The sequence below is a fragment of the Bos mutus genome, chromosome 6 (genome assembly GCF_027580195.1).
Source record: "Bos mutus isolate GX-2022 chromosome 6, NWIPB_WYAK_1.1, whole genome shotgun sequence".
In the NCBI taxonomy this organism is placed as follows: Eukaryota; Metazoa; Chordata; class Mammalia; order Artiodactyla; family Bovidae; genus Bos; species Bos mutus.
The window spans coordinates 85,004,768-85,028,576 of NC_091622.1; the positions used below are offsets into that span (position 1 = coordinate 85,004,768).

Consider the following 23,809-nt stretch of genomic DNA (forward strand, 5'->3'; position numbering starts at 1 on the left):
TATGTCACATTCATTAAAACTTTACAGATCTTACTTTCATTACATTGTGTATAGGATAGAAGGAACCCTAAAGCATAACGATTTTAAATTAGCTAAAGATATTCAAATGTAAATTGTACTCATTGGAATTATTTATAGACATCTGGAAATCAGTTCTGAAAATGCTGAAAATTTACACTAAACTAAGGTAAATTCCAAGTTAAGTCATTTTGCATTAATGAAAGATAATATCAGCCAAGAAATAATACATCTAGTTATACACTCATGTTTATTCTTTTCAGTTCTATTTGTCAAGGTTTTCAAATTCCACGTACAGTTATTAATATGTATTTAAAGGTATATGTATATACCAAATATACTAATAAATGGGAAAAAAGTAGACACAAAGTTAAATAATTTGGAATGTCTGGTTATTTTTACTGAGGCTCTAACAACTTGAACAACTTGTGTGTACCTACATCATTCTCATAGGTTATAGCTCTGTGTAATATTTATAATTAAAGAAGAAAGGAAAGAAAATATTAAAGAGATAATCACAGGAAAAAAATCTCTCTTACTCTTTCATACTAAGATCTCAATAATCATGTGAACCTGATCATGATCTTTTGTATAATTCATTATCTACTAGCTTAAAATGAAGAAGGTGAGGAAGGGTGAAAGAACAATTTAATCTCCGATGTTAAGAAAACCCTTCCTAGATCTTAGTTCGGAACTTCAGGGTAGACCCCTTCATTTGCTGCTCATAGTGCATGTCAAATTTCTCATTCAGGGCTACTGTAAAGTGATTCTTCCAGTCTCCTACATCTCCTATAACAGAAAAGAAAAGAAAGCAGTGAACACTATGTCTTCCAGTCAGAATAGAGAAATTTTCTAATATCTATCACTTTCATTAACACCTAATCAAATTTTACTTTGCAACCCTTAATTATAAGTATATACCATAAATACTATATATTTAAGAATGCAAACAAGGATTTGTCCTGATTGTTTAAAAATAATAAAACAAATAAACATACAAAAAAAACCCAGCACATTTATTTCTCTGACCTTCCTTTCTTATGCTACTTAATTTTCTTCTCCAATTTCCTTTGAAATATTTGTGATCCATGTTTTACCTCTCCTGTGGTATTAAATATCATCTTCATGTTGAGAACATTAAAATCCAGAATAATGTCTTCATACCCAAGTGCCTACCTGATGTGGTCACCTGTATTTCATAGAAACATCTCAAATTCACCCAGCTAAAAAATAAATTCATTTTCTTCCCCACCAGACTGTATTTTCTTTGAGTCATTTTCCATAACCTGGTTAATTGAATGCAGATATCCATTGCATAAGCTTGGCTGTTGTCTTTAGGCCAGAATATCTAATTCTTTATTTATATCCAGACTTTCTTCATAGCCATTGCCTCCTCCCCATTTTTACTGCCACCAACAGTTAGAGAAACTCCTCAATATTTACCACCTGTGCTGTTACAAAAGTCTAGAAGGTTCTTCTTTGCTTTTCATCACATCCAACTCTCCTCTGAAAGGAAGAAGTCTCTAGTACTTTAATCAGTAGTTCACTTGTCTTCTTAATCCAAGAAGCTCTAAACGTTCCCAGTGAAATAATCCAAAAAGCGTAAGATAGAAAATGTGTCTTGAAAATCAGATTCTGTCGGAGGACTCAATAGTATGAAACATTTTACAAGCATGAAAATTATTTTTAGTTTATTGTTTTATGTTTAAAATATATGAAGACATTCTGGGGAAAGAAACTGAGATAATATAAGTAACCTAAATTTAGTCTGCATGTTATTCTTTTTTCAGGGGTGCCCTGTTTTAACCCAGTTGCAAGTTTGTTAATACAATTGTTTAAAAAATCCTTAACCCTATCATTGACAATTTGGTTCCAAGAGGAAGATCATTCTTTTATTTTATTTTATTATTTTTTTCTTCCAGGAGGAAGATATTCCAAGTAACACTGGATGTCCCAATACTTTGCATATCCTATCAGTTCAGTTCAGTTCAGTCACTCAGTCATGTCTGACTCTTTGAGATCCCATGAATTGCAGCGCGCCAGGCCTCCCTGTCCACTTCCATCTCCTGGAGTTCACTCAAACTCATGTCCATCGAGTCGGTGATGCAATCCAGCCATCTCATCCTCTGTCATCCCCTTCTCCTCCTGCCCCCAATCCCTCTCAGCATCAGAGTCTTTTCCAATGAGTCAACTCTTCGCATGAGGTGGCCAAAGTACTGGAGTTTCAGCCAAAGTACTGGAGTTTCAGCTTTTAGCATCGTTCCATCCAAAGAACACTCAGGACTGATCTCCTTTAGAATGGACTGGTTGGATTTCCTTGCAGTCCAAGGGACTCTCAAGAGTCTTCTCCAACACCACAGTTCAAAAGCATCAATTCTTCGGCACTCAGCCTTCTTCACAGTCCAACTCTCACATCCATACATGACCACAGGAAAAACCATAGCCTTGACTAGATGGACCTTTGTTGGTAAAGTAATGTCTCTGCTTTTTAATATGCTGTCTAGGTTGGTCATAACTTTCCTTCCAAGGAATTTCATGGCTGGAATCACCATCTGCAGTGATTTTGGAGCCCAAAGAAATAAAGTCTGACACTGTTTCCCCATCTATTTCCCATGAAGTGATGGGACTGGATGCCATGATATTCGTTTTCTGAATATTGAGCTTTAAAGCCAACTTTTTCACTCTCCTCTTTCACTTTCATCAAGAGGCTTTTTAGTTCCTCTTCACTTTCTTCCATAAGGGTGGTGTCATCTGCATATCTGAGGTTATTGATATTTCTCCCGGCAATCTTCATTCCAGCTTGTGGTAGTTTGAGAATTCTTTGGCATTGCCCTTCTTTGGGATTGGAATGAAAACTGACCTTGTCCAGTCCTGTGGCCACTGCTGTTTTCCAAATTCGCTGGCATATTGAATGCAGCACTTTCACAGCATCATATTTCAGGATTTGAAAGAGCTCCACTGGAATTCCATCACCTCCACTAGCTTTGTTCATAGTGATGCTTTCTAAGGCCCACTTGACTTCACATTCCAGGATGTCTGGCTCTAGGTCAGTGATCACACCATTGTGATTATCTTGGTCATGAAGCTCTTTTTTGTACAGTTCTTCTGTGTATTCTTGCCACCTCTTCTTAATATCTTCTGCTTCTGTTAGGTCCATATCCTATATGCCTATGTATTTATGAACTGACTGTGTCTCATCAAGAACATGCCTCCTCTCAGTAGATGTCACCTCATTGTATTTTGATATTTTTACCAAGTTGAGCAGTATTTTCTGCTTAGTGCTTTGAAACTTTAGTGCTCTTTTAGCATCTTTGTAGAAGTATAATTAATACACAGAAAACTGTACATATTCAATGTGTACCATTTGATGTTTGGACATTTGACATTTAGTCTTGAAAAACGTCTGCCACTTAGCTAGGGAAGAGCTGACTAACTGTTCTAAGGTTGTTTCCTCATCTCAAAATGAGATAATAGAAGTTTTTTCCTAACTCTTGTATTAGAATTTTTAAAAAAATAGAATTTACAATTTGTATAACATAAGCGTGTAGCACCAAGGCATAAAGACTTAACAAATAATAGTTAGTAGGGTGTGGTATCGGAGAAGGTGATGGCACCCCACTCCAGTACTCTTGCCTGGAAAATCCCATGGACAGAGGAGCCTGGAAGGCTGCAGTCCATGGGGTCGGGAAGAGTCGGACATGACTGAGGGACTTCCCTTTCACTTTTCACTTTCATGCTTTGGAGAAGGGAATAGAAACCCACTCTAGTGTTCTTGCCTGGAAAATCCCAGGGACAGGGGAGCCTGGTGGGCTGCTGTCTATGGGGTCACACAGAGTCGGACACGACTGAAGTGACTTAGTAGTAGTAGTAGTAGTAGTAGTAGGGTGTGGTATTAGTGCTAGTACTGAGGCTGGGGTGACTATTTGTGGTTCTTAATATAATTTGTTGTATGTACCAAATAATCAACATGTAATAGTAATTTATTAGTAGTAGTACTAGTATTTTATGTTTCTGCAAAACCAGTCAATTACAAATAGTAAATTTCTAATAGTAATTTCTTAGTAGTAGTATTAATATTTTATACTTCTGCAGAACTGATCACTCAAATATGGAAACAGCTCTGAAGAAAACAAGTGGGGTCCACAGGCATGAATAGACTTTAATAGATGTTTGCTTGTACCTGTTTAAACTTAGGCCTTCCTGTAGCAATGGAGGCAAATAACATGAGCATCTCACCTTTTCTCATGAAGGGAGATACTTTTTGGTTCATGACTTCATCCGGCAATGTTGTATAATTGGTAGATGGATTGTTCTTCATCTCCTGGAATGAAGTGTGTTTTATAATCTTGTCCACAAGCTCATCTGATGCCTTCCTTCCCAGAAATTCTAACAATTTCATCACCTCTTTCCTGATATTCTAAAAAGAAAAACATATTTTGTTTTTGGAAAAAAAGGACACAATAAGAAAACCATTCTTCCCCTCTCCTCCCCACACTGATATTGGAAAGTAGGTTTCTAATGAGCAGTTTACCTGTCAAACTTCAGCTTAAGTATCACCTTCTTTGGGATTATTTCCTTGACTATTCCAATTTAAGTTAGATAACTCTATTTTTGCTCCATAAATTCCATATAAATCTATTGTATCATATATGTATTCTCACGCATTTTTTATTTACTTGTTTCCATAAAAAAGATAGTATCTCTACATATATGGTAAATGTCTTTTACTCTTACTTGATGTATTGCAGAAACAAGAGAAAACATTTACTCTTTTGCTCCTCATTTATGCAAATACAGAAGAAACATAAACCTGGCCATTATTGATCAAAATAAGGAGTAAATGGATAGAGCCGATTTGGGAGGGTGAAAGGGATGGATTAACTAATAAATTTTGTTCAAATGCCTTTTAAATTTACTGTCTTCAATATTCTAGCTATAGAACACAAATTTAAGTAACATAATAGCAAACTACAAATCATGGTTGCTTCTCATTCAAATCTGTTCTGCATTAAATTCTATAAAGAAATAATTCTGCTTCTAAAATAATATCCATAATTTTATTTTAAATATGTCCTCATCAAAACAACTCTAGAATTACTGTGAAATGAATTTCAATAATTGCTCAAAGATGTGAACAAGACATGGATATCAATTGCTTTCTTGGTGCTAATAAAGAATGAGAGAAGAGGGCTTCCCTGGTGGCTCAGTGGTAAAGAATCCATCTGCGAAAGCAGGAGACAGGGGTTCAATCTCTGATCCAGAAGATCCCACTTGCCGTGGAGCAACTAAACCCATGCGGCACAGCTATCAAGTATGTGCCCTAGAGCCCGGGAACTGCACCTACTGAGCCTACATGCCCTAGAGCCTCAACAAGAGAAACCACTGCTATGAGAAGCCTGGCCACCTCAATGTAGTGTAGCCCCTGGTCGCCACAACTAGAGAAAAGCCTGAGCAGCAGTGAAGACCCAGCACAGCCAAAAAATAAATAAATAAGTATATATATATATATATATATATATAAATAAAATAATTTAGAGAAGATATTTGTTATCCCTTAATAAAAAGATCTAGTATTTTGTCTTTCATTTATAAATTATTTGATATGTGTACATATATACTTTAAAGAATAAATATGAATGCAGCACCCTTACCTACTACCCAATGCATGTAAGAAAACATTCACAATTGGCTAAGGTCTTCCATTTGCAAGTTCCCAACTTCATTTTTTTCACTCTCCATTCCAATTTTCACAAACAACAACAACAAACAAACTTGCTGTCCTGAAATTGACCTACTCAATCCTGTGCCTTTACTCTGCAGATTTGAAACTCATGTATGTATCCCTAGACAAAATATAGCTTGATTTTACTCAACTGATAAGCACATTTGAAATATATTCCTTTTCACTACAATATAATATTTAATTGTAGAATAATAGTACATACAATGCATTTATTCCTGAGTACATGTGTATTGGGGTTGTTTTTATGGTCGTGTGGAATGCTGTTATGGAGGTTGCTGTGCATATAAACTAATATACACATCAGCCCTGGGATTTCTTTGGAAGGAATGATGCTAAAGCTGAAACTCCAGTATTTCGGTCACCTCATGTGAAGAGTTGACTCATTGGAAAAGACTCTGATGCTGGGAGGGATTGGGGGCAAGAGGAGAAGGGGACGACAGAGGATGAGATGGCTGGATGGCATCACTGACTTGATGGACGTGAGTCTGGGTGAACTCCGGGAGTTGGTGATGGACAGGGAGGCCTGGCGTGCTGCGATTCATGGGGTCGCAAAGAGTCGGTTCATGGGGTCACAAAGGGGTCGCAAAGAGTTGGTTCATGGGGTTGCAAAGGAGTCGCGAAGAGTCAGTGTCTTTGCGACCCCATAAATCGCAGCACGCCAAGCCTCCCTGCCGGGAGCCGGCATATTGCATATTGAGTGCATATTGCATATTGCATATTGAGTGCAGCACTTTCCACAGCATCATCTTTCAGGATCTGGAATAGCTCAACTAGAATTCTATCACTGCCGGGAGCCAGCGTGAGGAACTTCGCCCATGGCAAAGGTCATGAGGAAGGAGGCTCGGCATACGCAAAGGCAGGATAGAGCCTCAGGAGTCCCCCTGAAATTCTCAAGCATCTACCCCCAAAACCAGAGTCTGCCTACTTTCTGCTTTGTGCTTTCACCTACACCTCTGACTTTACCGGGGGCTGTCCCCCACTACCTCTCTCTGAAAAAAGAGTTAGCTTACAGCTCCAGTTAATAATTCCTGGGTGTGACAGTGTTTCAACCTACAAACTCCTTTGGAAATCCTCTAGCCTGCCTGAATAGGTTTTTCCGGCCACATGTGATTGTTCAGAGCCTCCCAACTGTGAGAGGCGGGAGATGTTCTAAACTGTCTAAACACAGATTCCTTTGAGTAGTTAAAAGATTGATTAGAAATTGTATTGGTGAAGGGTTTTTCACTTATTGGGCCAATGTTTGCTGCTAAGTCTCCATACCCCTTACCTATTGTGTCCTTGGCAGTACATTGATTGATATAATGGGTGTATAGAAATGTAAGTAGTAGCCTCAATGTTTGTAAACTTGGACCCTTGAGTTAATTCTTTTCTTGATTGAGCCCACCTCACCTTTGCCCTATAGGAATGCAGCTTTGTCCAATGCTTTTTGGAGGCTGGAGCCTGGTTTTAGAATAATCACCTTTAGAGAAAAATAAGTTTCTTAAAATGTTAACAGGCCTCCTGGCCAGAAGATGATGTAAATCACCTGAACTTTTGCATATGGTAAGTTTGAAAGCCTGGCTTCGATTAGGACCAGGAACTGCTGTCCTTGCATGACTCCACCCCTTCCCCCATTATCCTCTATGCATAACTTAAGGTATAAAAACTACTTTGGAAAATAAAGTGTGGGCCTTGTTCACCAAAACTTGGTCTCCCCATGTTGTTCTTTCTCTTACCTTCTGGCTGAATTATTCAGCCTCTTTTTTCACTGAATTTCCTCACTGAGCTATCCTCATTCTATTACTCTTTATATCTTTGATAAATATTTAAATAAATAGGTCGCCTATGCCATCTCTCCTTCGAATACCCTGGATCAGCTGGGGCTGCACCCCGGCACCTCCCTGTCCATCACCAACTCCCGGAGTTCACCCAGACTCACGTCCATCGAGTCAGTGATGCCATCCAGCCATCTCATCCTCTGTCGTCCCCTTCTCCTCCTGCCCCCAATCCCTCCCAGCATCAGAGTCTTTTCCAATGAGTCAACTCTTCGCATGAGGTGGCCAAAGTACTGGAGTTTCAGCTTTAGCATCATTCCTTCCAAAGAAATCCCAGGGCTGATCTCCTTCAGAATGGACTGGTTGGATCACCTGGGTTCAATCCCTGGGTTGTGTTGGGAAGATCCCTCGAAAGTGAGTATGGCAACCCACTCCAATATTCTTGCCTGGAGAATCCCCATGGAGAGAGGAGCCTGGCGGTCTACAGTCCATGGGGTTGCAATGAGTCAGATATGACTAAGCAACTAAGCACAGCCCAGTCAGACTACAGCTCATTGTTGTGACTCTGCTGGGTGTGAAATAACACCTCATAGACATTTTTATTTTGAATTACCCTGATTATTAATGAAGCTAGAAAAATAAAACTAGATTTTTAAGACATTGTGATGTCATCATACTTTTGTATTTTGCTATTCTGGCGTTCTGTTTACTCTCTTCTGGAAGTTTGACTTGATACATGTAAGATGTTATTACTCTATCCTACATATCCATTACTCTTTCTAAAGTATTCTATTTATCTCACTGAGGTACATCCTGTGGACCTTCCTCAGCATCATCTACCACATTACTAATTCACTATGTAGCCATGCCTTATCTGTTATTTAAGCCATCTTTTTGCTTTTCAAATTTTAATTTTTAGAAGTTATTTTAGAAATTCTGGTTTGCTGCTCTTTTCTCCCCCAAATCTGCTTTGTCAATTTTAGTAACCTCTTGTTTCTTTGTAAGATTTTAAATTTCTTCTTTTATTTTTTTAAATACGTGAAGTATAGCTATTTTATGGTCTTTTTTTTTTTAATAATTCCATTATCTATGGATTTAGAAACCAGTTAACTCTTCTTGCCCATTGTGATTCCTTTTGTGCATCTGCATCTGTGTGTGTGTGTGTGTGTGTGTGTTGTGTGTGGCTGTTGCTTTGATTTAAGAACTCAAACTCTTTCCACTTTTATGTTTAGTAATTTTTTTGAAACTTGAGTTTAAATGTGTTCATTTACAGAAGGTTTTTATTCACTAGCTTCAATCTATAGTGGAGTATCTGGATTATTGTAACTTTTGGAGTTGGCTGCATTATTTATTTGAAGGCAAAATTTTGTATCTACATTATTATCAAATGCTAACATTTTGATAATTATAAAGTTGCCATATCTTTTGAGTTTCTCACCTCCTTCATGTCTTCATAGAAAAGAAATAGCACTTGCGGATTCTTGCTCTTTTCCCACCAAGATTTTGTATGTTCAAACCAGGAACCATAAGGAACTAAGATCAGAGATAAAAACAATGTGAGCTCGGGGCTGGTGCATTGGGACGACCCAGAGGGATGGTACAGGGAGGGAGGAGGGAGGGGGCTTCAGGATAGGGAACACATGTATACCTCCGGTGGATTCATGTTGATGTATGGCAAAACTAATACAATATTGTAAAGTAATTAACCCTCAATTAAAATAAATAAGTTTATATTAAAAAAAAAACAATGTGAGGACATAGCATCAACTCTACACTCAGACTCAGCTTGAAAATGAGGCTTCAGAGAAAAAAAATATAAATAAATGATCATGGAATGAAAACCAGAGATCAGCTGCCCATCTGAGGCAAATTTCTCTGCAGGAAGTATGTTGAAAAATCTACATACAGAAATATAATCTCAACTTTCATTATTATGACATAGTTTATGACTCAGAGGAAAAGTGATGGAAGTCTTTCCATTTGATTTAGAACTTATGAGAGTATTTTTGAAAGTGGTGTGTGTGTCTGTGTGTGTGTGTTGTTAATGAAAGGAGGTGAGTAGTAGAGCTATCAGTATTTTTATGATTAGAATGCAGTCCAGATCTCAAATTTACCATTTAAAAAGTAGCTTTGGTAACTGAATAATTTATAATTATAATAATTATATAATTTCATTACACTGTTTCAGTTTAAACGGTAAGGGATGCTTTCTTAGGGATCCTTAGTTTCATTCTCACTTTAAAAAGTTAGAAGATTTTGGACGTGATATGATATGACCAAATATGGATTCCTCTTTTCTCTCCCTCATCTTTTCTCACATGTATCCAAGTGTTTCACCCAGTAAAAAGCTGACAAGTTAATATAATGATGTGTGAGTCAAGGTATTCTGCTTTGCATTAAGTTATTGGATATTTCTTTTGTTCTTTGACCCTACTGACAATTATTTATTTATTTATAGTTAACCTAAAATAATATCAAAGGTGTGAACATAGTGATTCAATATTTGAATACATTACACACCAAAAGTTAGTATAAAATAATGACTATATTCCCTGTATTGTTCATTACTTCCCTGTGATGTATTTATTTTATAGCTAGCAGTTTGGACTCTTAATCCCCTTCATCATTCTGCCCCTCCCCTATCCTTCTCCATTATGGTAACTGCTAATCTTTTCTCTGTATCTGTGGGTAGGTCTTCTGTTTTGTCCCATTTGTTTCTTTGCAGAAAAGTCATAAATGACTTTTATAGTGATCTTATTCATCTATTTTGCAGAGGTACAGCATTATCTTTATCTGTTTTACAATGCATGTTTTGATGATCTTGAGGCATGTAATTTATTTGTGCTTTAGCATAAAGTTTTCCAAAGGTAGCAGCAAACATAAAGCACATATATCACACTTTTATTGAGTCAATATTAATTTTGGATGATATAAATGACATTATTATCCTTTTCCTTACACTTATTATTAAGGAGTCAGAATGGCCTTCTTTAGTTAATACTAGATACTAAACACTTTCTTTCTTGAACCTGAATACTCTGTTGCTTTAGTCTGGAGTTAAATAAAAAGACAAAATTTCTCAGAACTTTTGCTCAAGTTAACTCTTGTACTATTCTAAGAAATCTAGTTGAATTATTCAGACTGTACAGAGGGTAGAATGAGTAAGAATTTTGTAGATATTCAGACTTCTTTGTGAATTCTGGCCTCATTTAGTATCTGAAATTTTTCTTAAATATAAATGAACAAGTTCTGTCCTCTATCTTTTTCCTTCTTGTTCAATGAAGTTATAATAACGCACTGTGAAGTACTTCTGTAATAAAAAGACATGAGAGAGAATCGGACACACACATATACATCTATATACCTACTTGTAGGCACTGTACTCGAATGTCCAGATTCTGAATTTTGCCATTCTCATCTGGAAAAATTATGCTTGTTCTAAGTTCAAGGGCTTCTAGAACTTCTGTGTTTTAATCAAGGACCAGGAAGGATAACAGACCAGAACAGAAAGCAAAAATTATCCCTAAAGATTCATTTGTCTTGTATCATTTACCTTGAAAGAATTCAGAAAAGGAAAGAAACTCTTCATACCTTCTCCATCCATGAATTTCTCCACAAAATCTTGAAAAGAGTCAGGATCTGGAATAGCAGTCACCATTAAAATGAAAAAATAATAAGAAACAACCACATCCTTGGCATTCCGGGAAAGATAGATGATCTAAGGAAGATGAAATTAGTTATTAAATCACCTGCTATTTTTCAAATATAGTCACATCAAGATTTAAAAAGAAAAAGTTTATGTTTTTAACTGTAAACATAACATATATTTGCTTTAGAAAATTTATGAAATATTAAAATTATAAAAAAGGAAATTCCTTCAATAAACTGAAATGACAACGTCTTTTGTATTGCTGTTCAATGTTAGTTTTCACTTTTCATTTTTATGCCATTTTCACATGTTTAATTTTAGAGCCTCAAATTCCACTGATATAAATTGGGTGAGGCAGATTATTATCTCCAAATTATAAGTGAAGAAACTAAACTAAATATGAGTCAGAATACATGGTTGAGAATTAATCAATGAGACTAAGCAATTTGATAAATCATTCAGTCAAAAAGTCTTCTGGCCTTTATTCTACACAACTATCCTGCATAACAATTTTAAAAAGGTCCTGCTATTTTCTTATAGTCTTGAAGAAAAGCTAATTTTTATGGGATGCTTAGACCCCTAATACTCCATGCTTCCCTGGTGGCTCAGTGGTAAAGAACCTGCCTGCCAATGCAGGAGTCAGGGGTTGGATCCTTGGGTCAGGAAGATCCCCTGGAGTAAGGAAATGGCAACCCACTCCAGGATGCTTGCCTGAGAAACCTCATGGACAGAGGAGCCTGGCAGGCTACAGTCCGTGGGGTCGCAGAAGAATCAGACATGAACCAGCGACTAAACAACAACTCTGCATTGCAGGAAAAGACCTGCACCAGTAAATTCTCTCTATGGTCTTCCACTTCCTCCTTCAGGCACCTGAGCCACACCATGGTCTATGGCAGCTCTTGATTCTCCACTCTTTAGTGGATTTGATAAGGCTCACTAATCTGTCTTACTCAAGTTTCTACACTTTCAAACAATTTTAAAGAAATCTGTTTGAATATTCTAAGAAGTATGGTTTTCATTTTTAAGGCCCCACTATAAAAAGCTCCAAATACTACAGAAAGTCAACTTTCTTTCTCAACAAAGCTATCATTGGCCGTATGAAACTTTTCCACATTTATTTAAAATTTTCTCTAGCCTTTTTGCTTATGAGCTGAATGGAATTCTTTGCCACTATATATATATATATATATATATGATATATATATATATATATATCCACAAATTTGCTTTATCATTTTTATTCCTTTTTTTTTGTTCATATTGTTTCTCTGTCTTGAATATTCTCTGCATCTCAAAATACAATCTATATTAAAGTTTTGCTCCAGGTCATCCACGAAGTTTTTTTTTTTTTCCTAATGTACTCTTTTTTTATTGAGTTATAGTTGATGTACAATATTATATAAGTTTTAAGTGTACAACATTGTGATTAATAATTTTTAAAGGTTACCTCCACTTATAGTTTTTATAAAATATTGACTATATTCCTTGTGTTGTACGATATATCCTTGTAGCTTATTTATTTTATACATAGTAGTTTTTACCTCTTAGTTCCCTATTCTTCAAGGTGGGGGAAGGCGGAATGTAAAAGCAACCCCTCTTTCCTTAAACTTCCAGTGGTTTATCTTCTCTGCATTTTGGAAGATTTGATTCTATACACTAACTTTTCACTGTGCATGCTCTTCCTGCCTTTGAGGAAAATCTAAGTCTTTCCCCTCAGCTCTCTCAAGTCAAAGTTTCTAGTTTGCCCACAATTCACTTGGGATATAATCTGTCTTAAAAATCCTACACTTGAAAAAACCCTGTAATAATTCATTCTTCTCCTAACTGAAGCCATTTTTAAACTTATGGTCACTCCCTTGCTTAACTGAAGATTTGAACATCAGACTCATAATATTACTCTCTATTCCAAAGCTTTTCATCATGCTGTGTAATTTTAGTGTTTGTATACATGATCCATCAGATTCTTTAGGTTCTTGGGGTCTTTGATCATTACCTCTATTTTACTTCAGTTAGCAACATTTACAGCCAATTCTTGAAACTAGTCCAGTACCTTAAAGGTTCTGAAGACTTGTCCTTGAGCACCATTTCTTCCAAGACAGTTCTGTTTCTTTATCCTTTCTCTCTTATCAAGGATATATCTCTTCTGCAACAACTCCAAAGCCTCAAGTTTACTGACTTCAATTGCTTCTTTTAGCTTTTAGCTTGTTCCTTTTTTTCACTCTCTTTTTTTTTAACCACTTAAAGTTTTTAGTTCAAAACTCCAAACACACTTTTACCAATAGTTTCAATCCACCTGTCTTCTTGTCCACCAGTGAATCACCCCAGAAGTACTCAAGTTGTGATTCATCCAATGGTCTCCTACTCTTTGATAATCCCTGAGATAATAAGTAGGCTTTTGAAGACTGTAGCTATTGTAAAGGTACAGTATCTTTTCATGTCCAAGTAAAGGGATAACACCAAGACTTCATTCCATTCTTCAAAGAAAAAAAGTAACTTGGCCAAATATCTTGAAAAAATAGTAGTCACACATTTCCCAGAAGATACATATAAATAGTATTTATTAAAGAGAGAACTCTTATGTATGACTTCAGAAGGATGTATGTGATCATTCTAGGATTGCTTATGATAAAAGCAAACAAACAAAAAAACACTGAAATCTTCAAAAGTTTGCACTACGTAGCTCCAAAAAATGTCATCTATACCATGTTATATCATAGTACAAAATAGAAATACTTCATGACTCTGATAGATCCCTTTTTGGTCAATAATGACTACATATAGTACTTTAATATCTCATATGTTTAGTATGGATCATAGTGTGTCCTAATAAAGCTAGTAAAGTCTTGAGGAACAACATCAGTGGTCTAAAACAATGTTTGGCCTGTACTTTAGGATTCCTTGTTATTATTCTTTCTAAACAGCAAAACTGATCATCTCAATCAGCAGCTTAATACGGCTGTAACTCCTCATTATCATCAAAGTAGAGCCCAAACTTCATAAGTTGGCCTCCATATCTGTTGCAAACAAACCCAGCTCATCTCCCATCCCTCATCCAACCAATACAGGCACTCAGTCTTCCAGTTAAATTGAACTGGTTTCACATCCCACCTTGGGTTACCTCAGAGATTATATAGACTAATTCTTATGCATCCTTCACATATCAGATGAGATGTTACTTGCTTTAAGGTTCCTTCTCTGCCCTCAATATCTAGGCCAGAACTCTTCCTTTGCTTGATCTATATCACCTTCTGTAGTGTCTGTTATTTATCCCTTTCCCCTGTGACCCATGTATCCATAAAGACAAAGATTACATGTGTATTTGTTATATTGCTGGCTCATGATAGGCACTCACTAAATAATTATTCTATCATTTTTGTCTGGTTTATCCTTGCCTAGCTCATTTGCATGCCTCACAAGGCCAAGCACAATAGTTTGCAAAAAGAGTACATTGACTACAATTACTAATAATAACAAATAAAAGTAGCCATTGTAAATTGTTTATAACATGCTAGGTACTATGTTAAGCACTTCACAAGCATTAATTTAGCTAATCCTTATAACAACTCTATGTGAAATGCAATTATTATCCCTCTTTAAAGATGAGGAAACTTCAGCTTCCTGAAAGCTCAGAGAGTTTATCTGTTTTTCTGAGAATCAGCTCTGGAGTTAGAATTGAAGTCTAGACCTTCTAACTATATTATGATCCACATTTTTAAAATGTCTATAGATTCAGTGAAGAAATAAATAAACAAGTGTATATAAGACGCAGGATATTACCTAACTTTATTCATTGTAACATTCTTTGAGTTGGGTGAAGTTCTAAGAACACTTGACTCTGTTACCTTACAGTTCTTTTCCCAAAATGAGACTGGAAGAAGCTTCACAGGCAGGTGAGACTTCACTATTCTAGGAGATGCCATCTCATTTAATTGTTTCACTCCTAATTTAAAAAAAAAAAGTTGGACAACTTCAAAAATTACAAATATTTGTATGGATTTTTACAGATTTTAAAAATAGAAATATCTATACATTCTATATTATGTTCCTAATAATGATATGTATTCACTATGACAGAAGTTTAGATAGATAAAATCATACAGAAAAAAAAATAGATTAAATAAATTTTCATCACTTTGAAAAAAATCATTATTAACATTTTGGTAAGCATCCTTCCATACAACTATACCAATATGCCCAGACTTATAGCCATATAAATACCAGACACACAGATGAAATTTTTTAATATTTTATAATTGCATTTTTCTTCATATTTTGTACCAACACTTCAGTGACAACAAACATATGATATCATAATATATTTAATGACTTCATGTCACTTTTATCTTCTGTTGATTAACATTTATATTGTCTCTAATTTTTTACAATAATAAAAGAATCTGTGATGAACATCTTTTTGCACATCCTTAAAAATTTATGGATATGTCCCTAGTGTTTAAAGTATCACTGCATATATCCCAAGGAGAGATATAATTCTCATATATTTCTAGGCTCTGATGAAAGCATGTCAGAGCTTTCCTCACTCACTCAATTCCAGGAATATGCTATACTATAAACTGTCAAGATTTAAATTTACATACCTCCCTATGTAGACAACATAATACTAATTGCCATTTAATACTATTGCCAAAAAATGCTATTTTGCATACAGTCTTTCTTGTACCATTTACACCCACACATTAAAATATATGTGTATAGCTTTTAAAATTAACTTATGTATTACCATTCATCACGTGTTCAGTGCTACATTCCAGGTAAGGAACTCTATTAAAAATGACGTCTTCTTTGCACTTTTCCACATCACCGTTATTATAAATCATGCATATAATTTCACTAAGCCATGTTGTACCTGAAAAAATTAAACACACCTGAGTCTCCCATTGACAATGCATAATGATAATGCAGGGATCAATGTATTTATAGTTGGATAAAGTAAGATGCTACCAATGAAATAGCATTTGAAAGTTGTCAGAATCGCCACAGGACACAAAAACTATTTCCCCTAATATTTACTCTTATACATAGCATCAAAAATAAGGATGAACATAGTTGTAATAAAATACACCTATGATGGAAATTTGACTTTGTCAAAAATGAATTGTGATATTGTACAAGCTGATAACTTATTTGAATCTAAATTTTCACATCTAAAAAGTAAGCACGCTTTCAACCACAGTGTTTCTCAATAGCTTTTATGCCTCAGGTTGAGTCCTAGTACAGAGAATATAGAAAAGAAAAAGTCTGGTCCTTGTCCTGTGATATTCAAGGGCCCTCAGAAGAGTCAGAAACAGTGCTCAATAATTACACTTCATTTTTCTTAAGTGGCTGTAATATAGATGGGCACAGGGATTTAAAGAACTGTAAAGGAGGACTTGATGTGCTTCTGCTGTTGCCATGATGTTTCCACAAGAAAGAAATGACTTTAAGAGAACATGGTAATTGAGCTTAGCCTTAACAAATTATTGGCATAAATTCACTAATTGTGTAAGATAGGAGAGAGCTCTATCAGACAGAAGAACTCTCTCTCCTTTTTTTAAAATCAAAAGCCAGATATTTACAAATAGTAAAGTGGTGAGGAAATGAATTGGATGTAGATTGCTTCTGTTGTGACTCTTCTGCGACCCCATGGACTGTAGTCTGCTAGGCTCCTCTGTCCAAGGGATTCTCCAGGCAAGAATACTGGAGTGTGTTGCCATTTCCATCTCCATGGATCTACATCCATGGATGTAGATTATAAAACCTAAATCAGAGGCTACTTGAAGGGATGAATGGAGATGAGGATGCAGTGTCAAGCAGACACCAAGCCTACAAAGCCTTGTAATTCATACTAGAGTTCAGGTCATTTCTAAAGGATTTTAAAGGTCACTGCCATACATCAAGAAAGAAAGCAAGGTTATAAGGGTCATGTTTTGGAAGACTTCCTCTAGTGGCAGAGTAAATACAATAACGGAGTAAAGCGTCATAAGAAAGTGACAACAAAACTAGAAGCTGACTCTGAGGCATATCTATGAGACTAAACAGGCAAAACAGATTGATTGATTGAATACGGAAGATGAAGAAGTTAAGAGAAACTGATTCTGAAACAGCTCTCATATGTCCTCAACAGGTGACTGGTTTTGTGCTGACATTGATCCAGACAGGAAAGAGAATGGAAGACCACTTTAGAGTCAGAATAGCCTAAGGTATATTTAACGTTTGACATATTTAAGTACTAATTGGAGCAACCAGATAGAGAAGAAGTCTGGATTGGACTTTCTAATTTCTAAATTTCTAAGATTGTAAGATATGACAAACAAGGTAAGTTCAGGAAAATATATAATAGATATTCAGAGATGGACTTTAGAAAGAGGAACTGATTAACTAAAAAGTGCTAATTTTTTTAAAAATCCATGAAAATTACTTATACTTTGTCTATACAGCAATGACAACAATGACATAAAGACAGGTAATTTTAAATTTTACTAATGGTTCTGTAGTCATCCATCTATATTATGTGAATTTCTTATATGGCAAAATACCCATTTATCAGTGTGCTGCTTAAATTATATGTACAGATTGTAGTTTTAGAATAGAGCTATCAGTTCAGTTCAGTTCAGTTGCTCAGTTGTGTCCAATTCTTTGCAACCCCGTGAATCGCAACACACCAGGCCTCCCTGTCCATCACAAACTCCCAGAGTCGGTGATGCCATACAGCCATCTCATCCTCCATCGTCCCCTTCTCTTCCTGCTCCCAATCCCTCCAAGTATCAGGATCTTTTCCGGATGAGTCAACTCTTCACATGAGGTGGCCAAACTATTGGAGTTTCAGCTTTACATCAGTCCTTCCAATGAACACCCAGGACTGATCTCCTTTAGGATGGACTGGTTGGTCCTCCTTGCTGTCCAAGGGACTGTCAAGAGTCTTCTCCAACACCACAGTTCAAAAGCATCAATTCTTTGGTGCTCAGCTTTCTTCACAGTCCAATTCTCACATCCATACATGACTACTGGAAAAACCATAGCCTTGACTAGATGGACCTATGTTGGCAAAGTAATGTCTCTGTTTTTTAATATGCTATCTAGGTTGGTCATAACTTTCCTTCCAAGGAGTAAGTGTCTTTTAATTTCATGGCTGCAATCACCATCTGCAGTGATTTTGGAGCCCAAAAAGATAAAGTCTGACACTGTTTCCACTGTTTCCTCATCTATTTCCCATGAAGTGATGGGACAAGATGCCATGATCTCAGTTTTCTGAATGTTGAGCTTTAAGCCAACTTTTTCACTCTCCACTTTCACTTTCATCAAGAGGCTTTTTAGTTCCTCTTCATTCTGCCATAAGGGTGGTGTCACCTGCATATCTGAGGTTATTGATATTTCTCCCGGCAATCTTGATTCCAGCTTGTGCTTCTTCCAGCCCAGCATTTCTCATGAGGTTCGTGACATTGTACAGGAGACAGGAATCAAGATCATCTCCATGGAAAAGAAATACAAAAAAGCAAAATGGCTGCCTGAGGAGGCCTTACAAATAGCTGTGAAAAGAAGAGAAGCGAAAAACAAAGGAGAAAAGGAAAGATCTAAGCATCTGAATGCAGAGTTCCAAAGAGGAGCAAGGAGAGATAAGAAAGCCTTCCTCAGTGATCAATGCAAAGAAATAGAGGAAAACAACAGAATGGGAAAGACTAGAGATCTCTTCAAGAAAATGAGAGATACCAAGGGAACATTTCATGCAAAGATAGGCTCGATAAAGGACAAAAATGGTATGGAACTAACAGAAGCAGATGCTATCAAAAAGAGGTAGCAAGAATACACAGAAGAACTGTATAAAGCACAGCTTCATGACCCAGATAATTACGATGGTGTGATCACTCACCTAGAGCCAGACATCCTGGAATGTGAAGTCAAGTGGGCCTTAGCATCACTATGAACAAAGCTAGTGTAGGTGATGGAATTGCAGTTGAGCTATTTCAAATCCTGAAAGATGATGCTGTGAAAGTGCTGCACTCAATATGCCAGCACATTTGGAAAACTCAGCAGTGGCCACAGGACTGGAAAAGGTCAGTTTTCATTCCAATCCCAAAGAAAGGCAATGCCAAAGAATGCTCAAACTACTGCACAATTGCACTCATCTCACATGCTAGTAAAGTAATGCTCAAAATTTTCCAAGCCAGGCTACAGCAATACGTGAACCGTGAACTTCCAGATGTTCAAGATGGTTTTAGAAAAGGCAGAGGAACCAGAGATCAAATTGCCAACATCCGCTGGATCATCGATAAAGCAAGAGAGTTCCAGAAAAACATCTGTTTCTGCTTTATTGACTATGCCAAAGCCTTTGACTATGTGGATCACAATAAACTTGGGAAAATTCTGAAAGAGATGGGAATACCAGACCACCTGACCTGCCTCTTGAGAAACCTGTATGCAGGTCAGGAAGCAACAGTTAGAACTGGACATGGAGCAACAGACTGGTTCCAAATAGGAAAAGGAGTACGTCAAGGCTGTATATTGTCACCCTGCTTATTTAACTTATACCAAGAGAATAGAGTTATAATATGCCACTATTTTCTGTGTATATAGCAGAACTTGTATAATATGTTCTTATTTAATACAGAGAATGAATGTGGGAGAAATGAATGGCTTAATATTTAACAGAAAAGGTGCATTTGTCTTTTCTAGGTGAAAAGGGAACAACTTTGACATAACAAAGAGACTTACCAGATTTGGGATAGGTGACAATGACAAGGTCATCTGGTCTTGCCTCAAATTCCTCCACGTTATGAAACTGCTCGATAAATTTTTTATACATTGGTATTCCACCAAGTTTGCTAAAGTAATCTGAAAAGGATGGTTTGGAAGAACTCATCGTGGAGTGGTACACTGAAAGAAAAAAAGATACGTTTTCCACTTCACATGCACTTTAAGTTGTTTTAATATTAATAGTAGTCCTGTACATCAAATTTCTCTTGGGTGTCTAACATTTCTTATATGTTGAGCATATAGGGTAAGGAATATTAAAGAAATGTATAACATAGCCTTGGTGCTTTAAGAGTTTCTATTTCTATTACTAAGTCTAACATATAAAAGAATAAGTAGTACAAAGCACAAATAAGTTACATGTTTTAAGACTATGTACAAAATGTGTGATACATTCAATAGAGCCTTGATTTCTCTGTCAAAACTGATAAAACATACAAAAAGACTAAGAGATTGTGAAAATGCAACAATATTTTGGCAAAGAATCCCTTTAATTAATTTTGTATACATTAAATAACAATAAATTTTGATGGCCACATTTGATAGCTATTGCCAGATGTCAAAGTCAAAGCTTTCTTTGATACTGAATATGTTTCATTCAATGAAAAAAAAAATCAAATGCTTGGTGAGAGTATTAAAAAGATGAAAATAATGACAGTGTAATGTATATGTCTAAGACACAGATTCTTGAAGGTATAGAAGAGTATGACCCCCTAGCATTACTTATACTTTTCTCTCTCACTTCATCAGTAAAGTTGACACTCTCATTGAGTGACTTGTGTGAAATTTATAAGGTTAAACAACACAGTTATCATTGACAGTGCCTGATCCCATGATATCTCATTTCATGTTCAGAGTAAGCCTTAGACTTTTTAATTAGGCAAACTTTCCTTTATTGGCTTTCAACTCCTCTCATTACCTTTTTCCTCTGCAAACTTACTCCATTCTGAGTTTGTGATATAGCATTTCAACAAATGTTATCCTTCTTTGATATTGCCCTCACAGGATCTCCTTTATTTTTCTTTTAAGATGAGGTATTAGGTGACTGCAGCCATGAAATTAAAAGACGCTTACTTCTTGGAAGGAAAGTTATGTCCAACCTAGATAGCATATTCAAAAGCAGAGACATTACTTTGCCAACAAAAGTTCGTCTAGTCAAGGCTATGGTTTTTCCTGTGGTCATGTATGGATGTGAGAGTTGGACTGTGAAGAAGGCTGAGCGCCAAAGAATTGATGTTTTTGAACTGTGGTGTTGGAGAAGACTCTTGAGAGTCCCTTGGACTGCAAGGAGATCCAACCAGTCCATTCTGAAGGAGATCAGCCCTGGCATTTCTTTGGAAGGAATGATGCTAAAGCTGAAACTCCAGTACTTTGGCCACCTCATGTGAAGAGTTGACTCATTGGAAAAGACTCTGATGCTGGGAGGGATTGGGGGCAGGAGGAGAAGGGGACAACAGAGGATGAGATGGCTGGAAGGCATCACTGACTTGATGGACGTGAGTCTGAGTGAACTCCGGGAGTTGGTGATGGACAGGGAGGCCTGGCGTGCTGCGATTCATGGGGTTGCAAAGAGTCCGACATGACTGAGCGACTGATCTGATCTGATTACTGAGTAAAATGAGGCTCATCATGCCAGAGAACTGGGCAATATTCAGTTATAAGACTGCCTCAGGATTGTTATTGTTTAGTAGCTAAACCATGTCCAACTCTTTGCAACTCCATGGGCTGTAGCCCTCCAGGCCCTCTGTCCATGAGATTTCCCAGGAAAGAATACTGGAGTAGATTTCCATTTCCTTCTCCAGGGGATCTTTGGGATCTTCCCAGTCTTCCTGACCCAGGGATCAAACCCACATCTCTTGCACTGGCAGGCAGATTCCTTCCCACTGAGCCACCAGGAAAGCCCATAGTTTCTGCAGTACAACAAAGTGAATCAGCTATATGTACACATACATTCCTTTCCTCTTGAACCTCCCTCCTGTCCCCCATCTCACCCCTCTAGGTCATCCCAGAGCACTGAGCTAAGCCCCCTCTGCTATACAGCAGCTTCCCACTAGCGAACTATTTTACACATGGTAGGATCTCCCTTTTATCCACCCCTGTCAAAAAAAAACCAACAACCCTGTAGGATAAGTTGTTAGACGCTCATACATGTGATTGAACCCAGGTCTCCTGTGTCTCCTGCATTGCGGGATGATTCTTTACCTGCTGAGCCATCAGGGAAACTCCTAAAAATCTGTATATCGAAGATATTTTATAGCTTTTCATGTTTTTATGTTTCATAAGTTTATTGGTTATTTTAATCATTTTGGTCAAGTTTGTCCATCAGAAGTGTTTTTTTTTTTTTTTCCTAAATGATATATAGCAGGTAATTTATCATTGATTTATAAATTGAAGATATCTGAATTGTTTCCATCTTATATTGCCAGTTGTTTTTAATTTTTTAATGGTTTATATAGAAATTTATTGCTCATATAATCACTAGGGGGAAAAAAAATGTGTACAAAAGGCATTCCTTGTCCTGCCTATTGATTTGTTTATTCATATGAACAACTTGCTTGGTGTTCTGCCAAGTTTGTAAGAATTGGCTTATAGTCAAGTGGGAGTAGCTGATTTATTATCAAAAGCAGTTGGCTGACTTCTGACTGACCCTTCATGGTCAATTTTAATCTCAGGGTTAAACTAGGTGGCATATAATAAAATCCCTTGCTTTGTTTAGCTTCTTTTGGTAAGTTCTCTCATCTTGTAATGTACAGATTCACCTCCAGCTGATTTTTTCTTTCTCAAAAGACATAGTTCAGTTCGAAATTGTCAACTGCATTCCCTAACTGAGTGTGGAGGGTGCTATTGTCTAGAAACACTGACCAAAAATTATTAGAACTGTGATTCATGAATTCAGTTGAGGGAAGAAATATGTTTCTTCTTTTCTTTGTATTTCCTCTTCCCTTCTTCTTTCTTTCTCTCTTTCTCCATCTTCCCCTCCTCTACTCCCCAGTCTGCCTTTCATTCAGCGGTATACTCTATGTGAACTCCTCTGCTCTTCCCAGACACAGAGATAAGTGCTGACTATCAGGATGAGTATAGATGCAAAGGGCTTGCTTCAGCCTCACCTTCTACAACTTAATTTGGATTTGAGCAAAGTGGCTGAAAGGAGAGAATATCCTTTTGGACATTTTTCTATCCAGAACCATAGCACTATGTCACAAAATAGATGCTAAAAAATCCTCATTAAATTCAATTGTTTTATTGTTAGATCAAATCTGCTTGGGCTTTCTAGTATCCACTAGCAATTCCTAGATGAAACAGCCACTGTCCTGCCAATGGTGTACCTTGTCAACTACTTACCAAGGACTTGGATTTCTGCTCTTGAAGGTCAAATGTCTCTCACTTAAAAGTAAAGTGATATTTGCAAGTTCCCTGTTAGTAATAGATTGCTTCTGACATATTTCACAGAAGTAAACATCTGACTAGAATTCAGTCTCCACTTTAACTTTTCTACTCTGCTTGCTTTGTTCTTACTTCAGTAAAATAGAGAGCATGTTTAACATGCAGGATTTACAAGGCAACTATGATACTAAGTTTTATGTTAAAACGCTTTAATTTAAACAGCAAAACATTATATAAATATATTATTTTTAATAAGTGATCTTTTATCACAAAGTGATTATTTGCTTTACGCTAAGTAAGTAAAATATTGATAAAAACTTTATTCTCTGTATTTCCTTTTTAATATAGTTTTGTAATAAGTAATTCTGTATTTTCTATATCTAAAATCTAAATATTAATATCAGCAATAATAATAGAGATAAAACCTGTCCAGATGATCCTGTGAAAGCAACTGGGTAATCCAATTCAGTTTTCTTCAATCCCCACTCAGGTTTCAAGCTGCAAAAAAAGATG

The 23,809-nt window shown here is 36.5% G+C and overlaps 1 protein-coding gene across 1 annotated transcript; it reads right to left on the reverse strand.

The window, feature by feature from the left end:
- On the reverse strand, nucleotides 1–23,809 carry LOC102280512 (sulfotransferase 1E1). The gene is made up of 8 exons (XM_014480226.2): nucleotides 23,722–23,809; nucleotides 19,874–20,035; nucleotides 15,906–16,031; nucleotides 15,007–15,104; nucleotides 11,107–11,233; nucleotides 8,954–9,048; nucleotides 4,255–4,435; nucleotides 1–807 (listed from the first exon to the last, which is right to left on the reverse strand). The coding sequence occupies exons 2-8, from the start codon at nucleotides 20,019–20,021 to the stop codon at nucleotides 695–697; spliced, it is 888 nt and encodes a 295-aa protein (XP_014335712.1). The 5' UTR covers nucleotides 20,022–20,035; nucleotides 23,722–23,809; the 3' UTR covers nucleotides 1–694.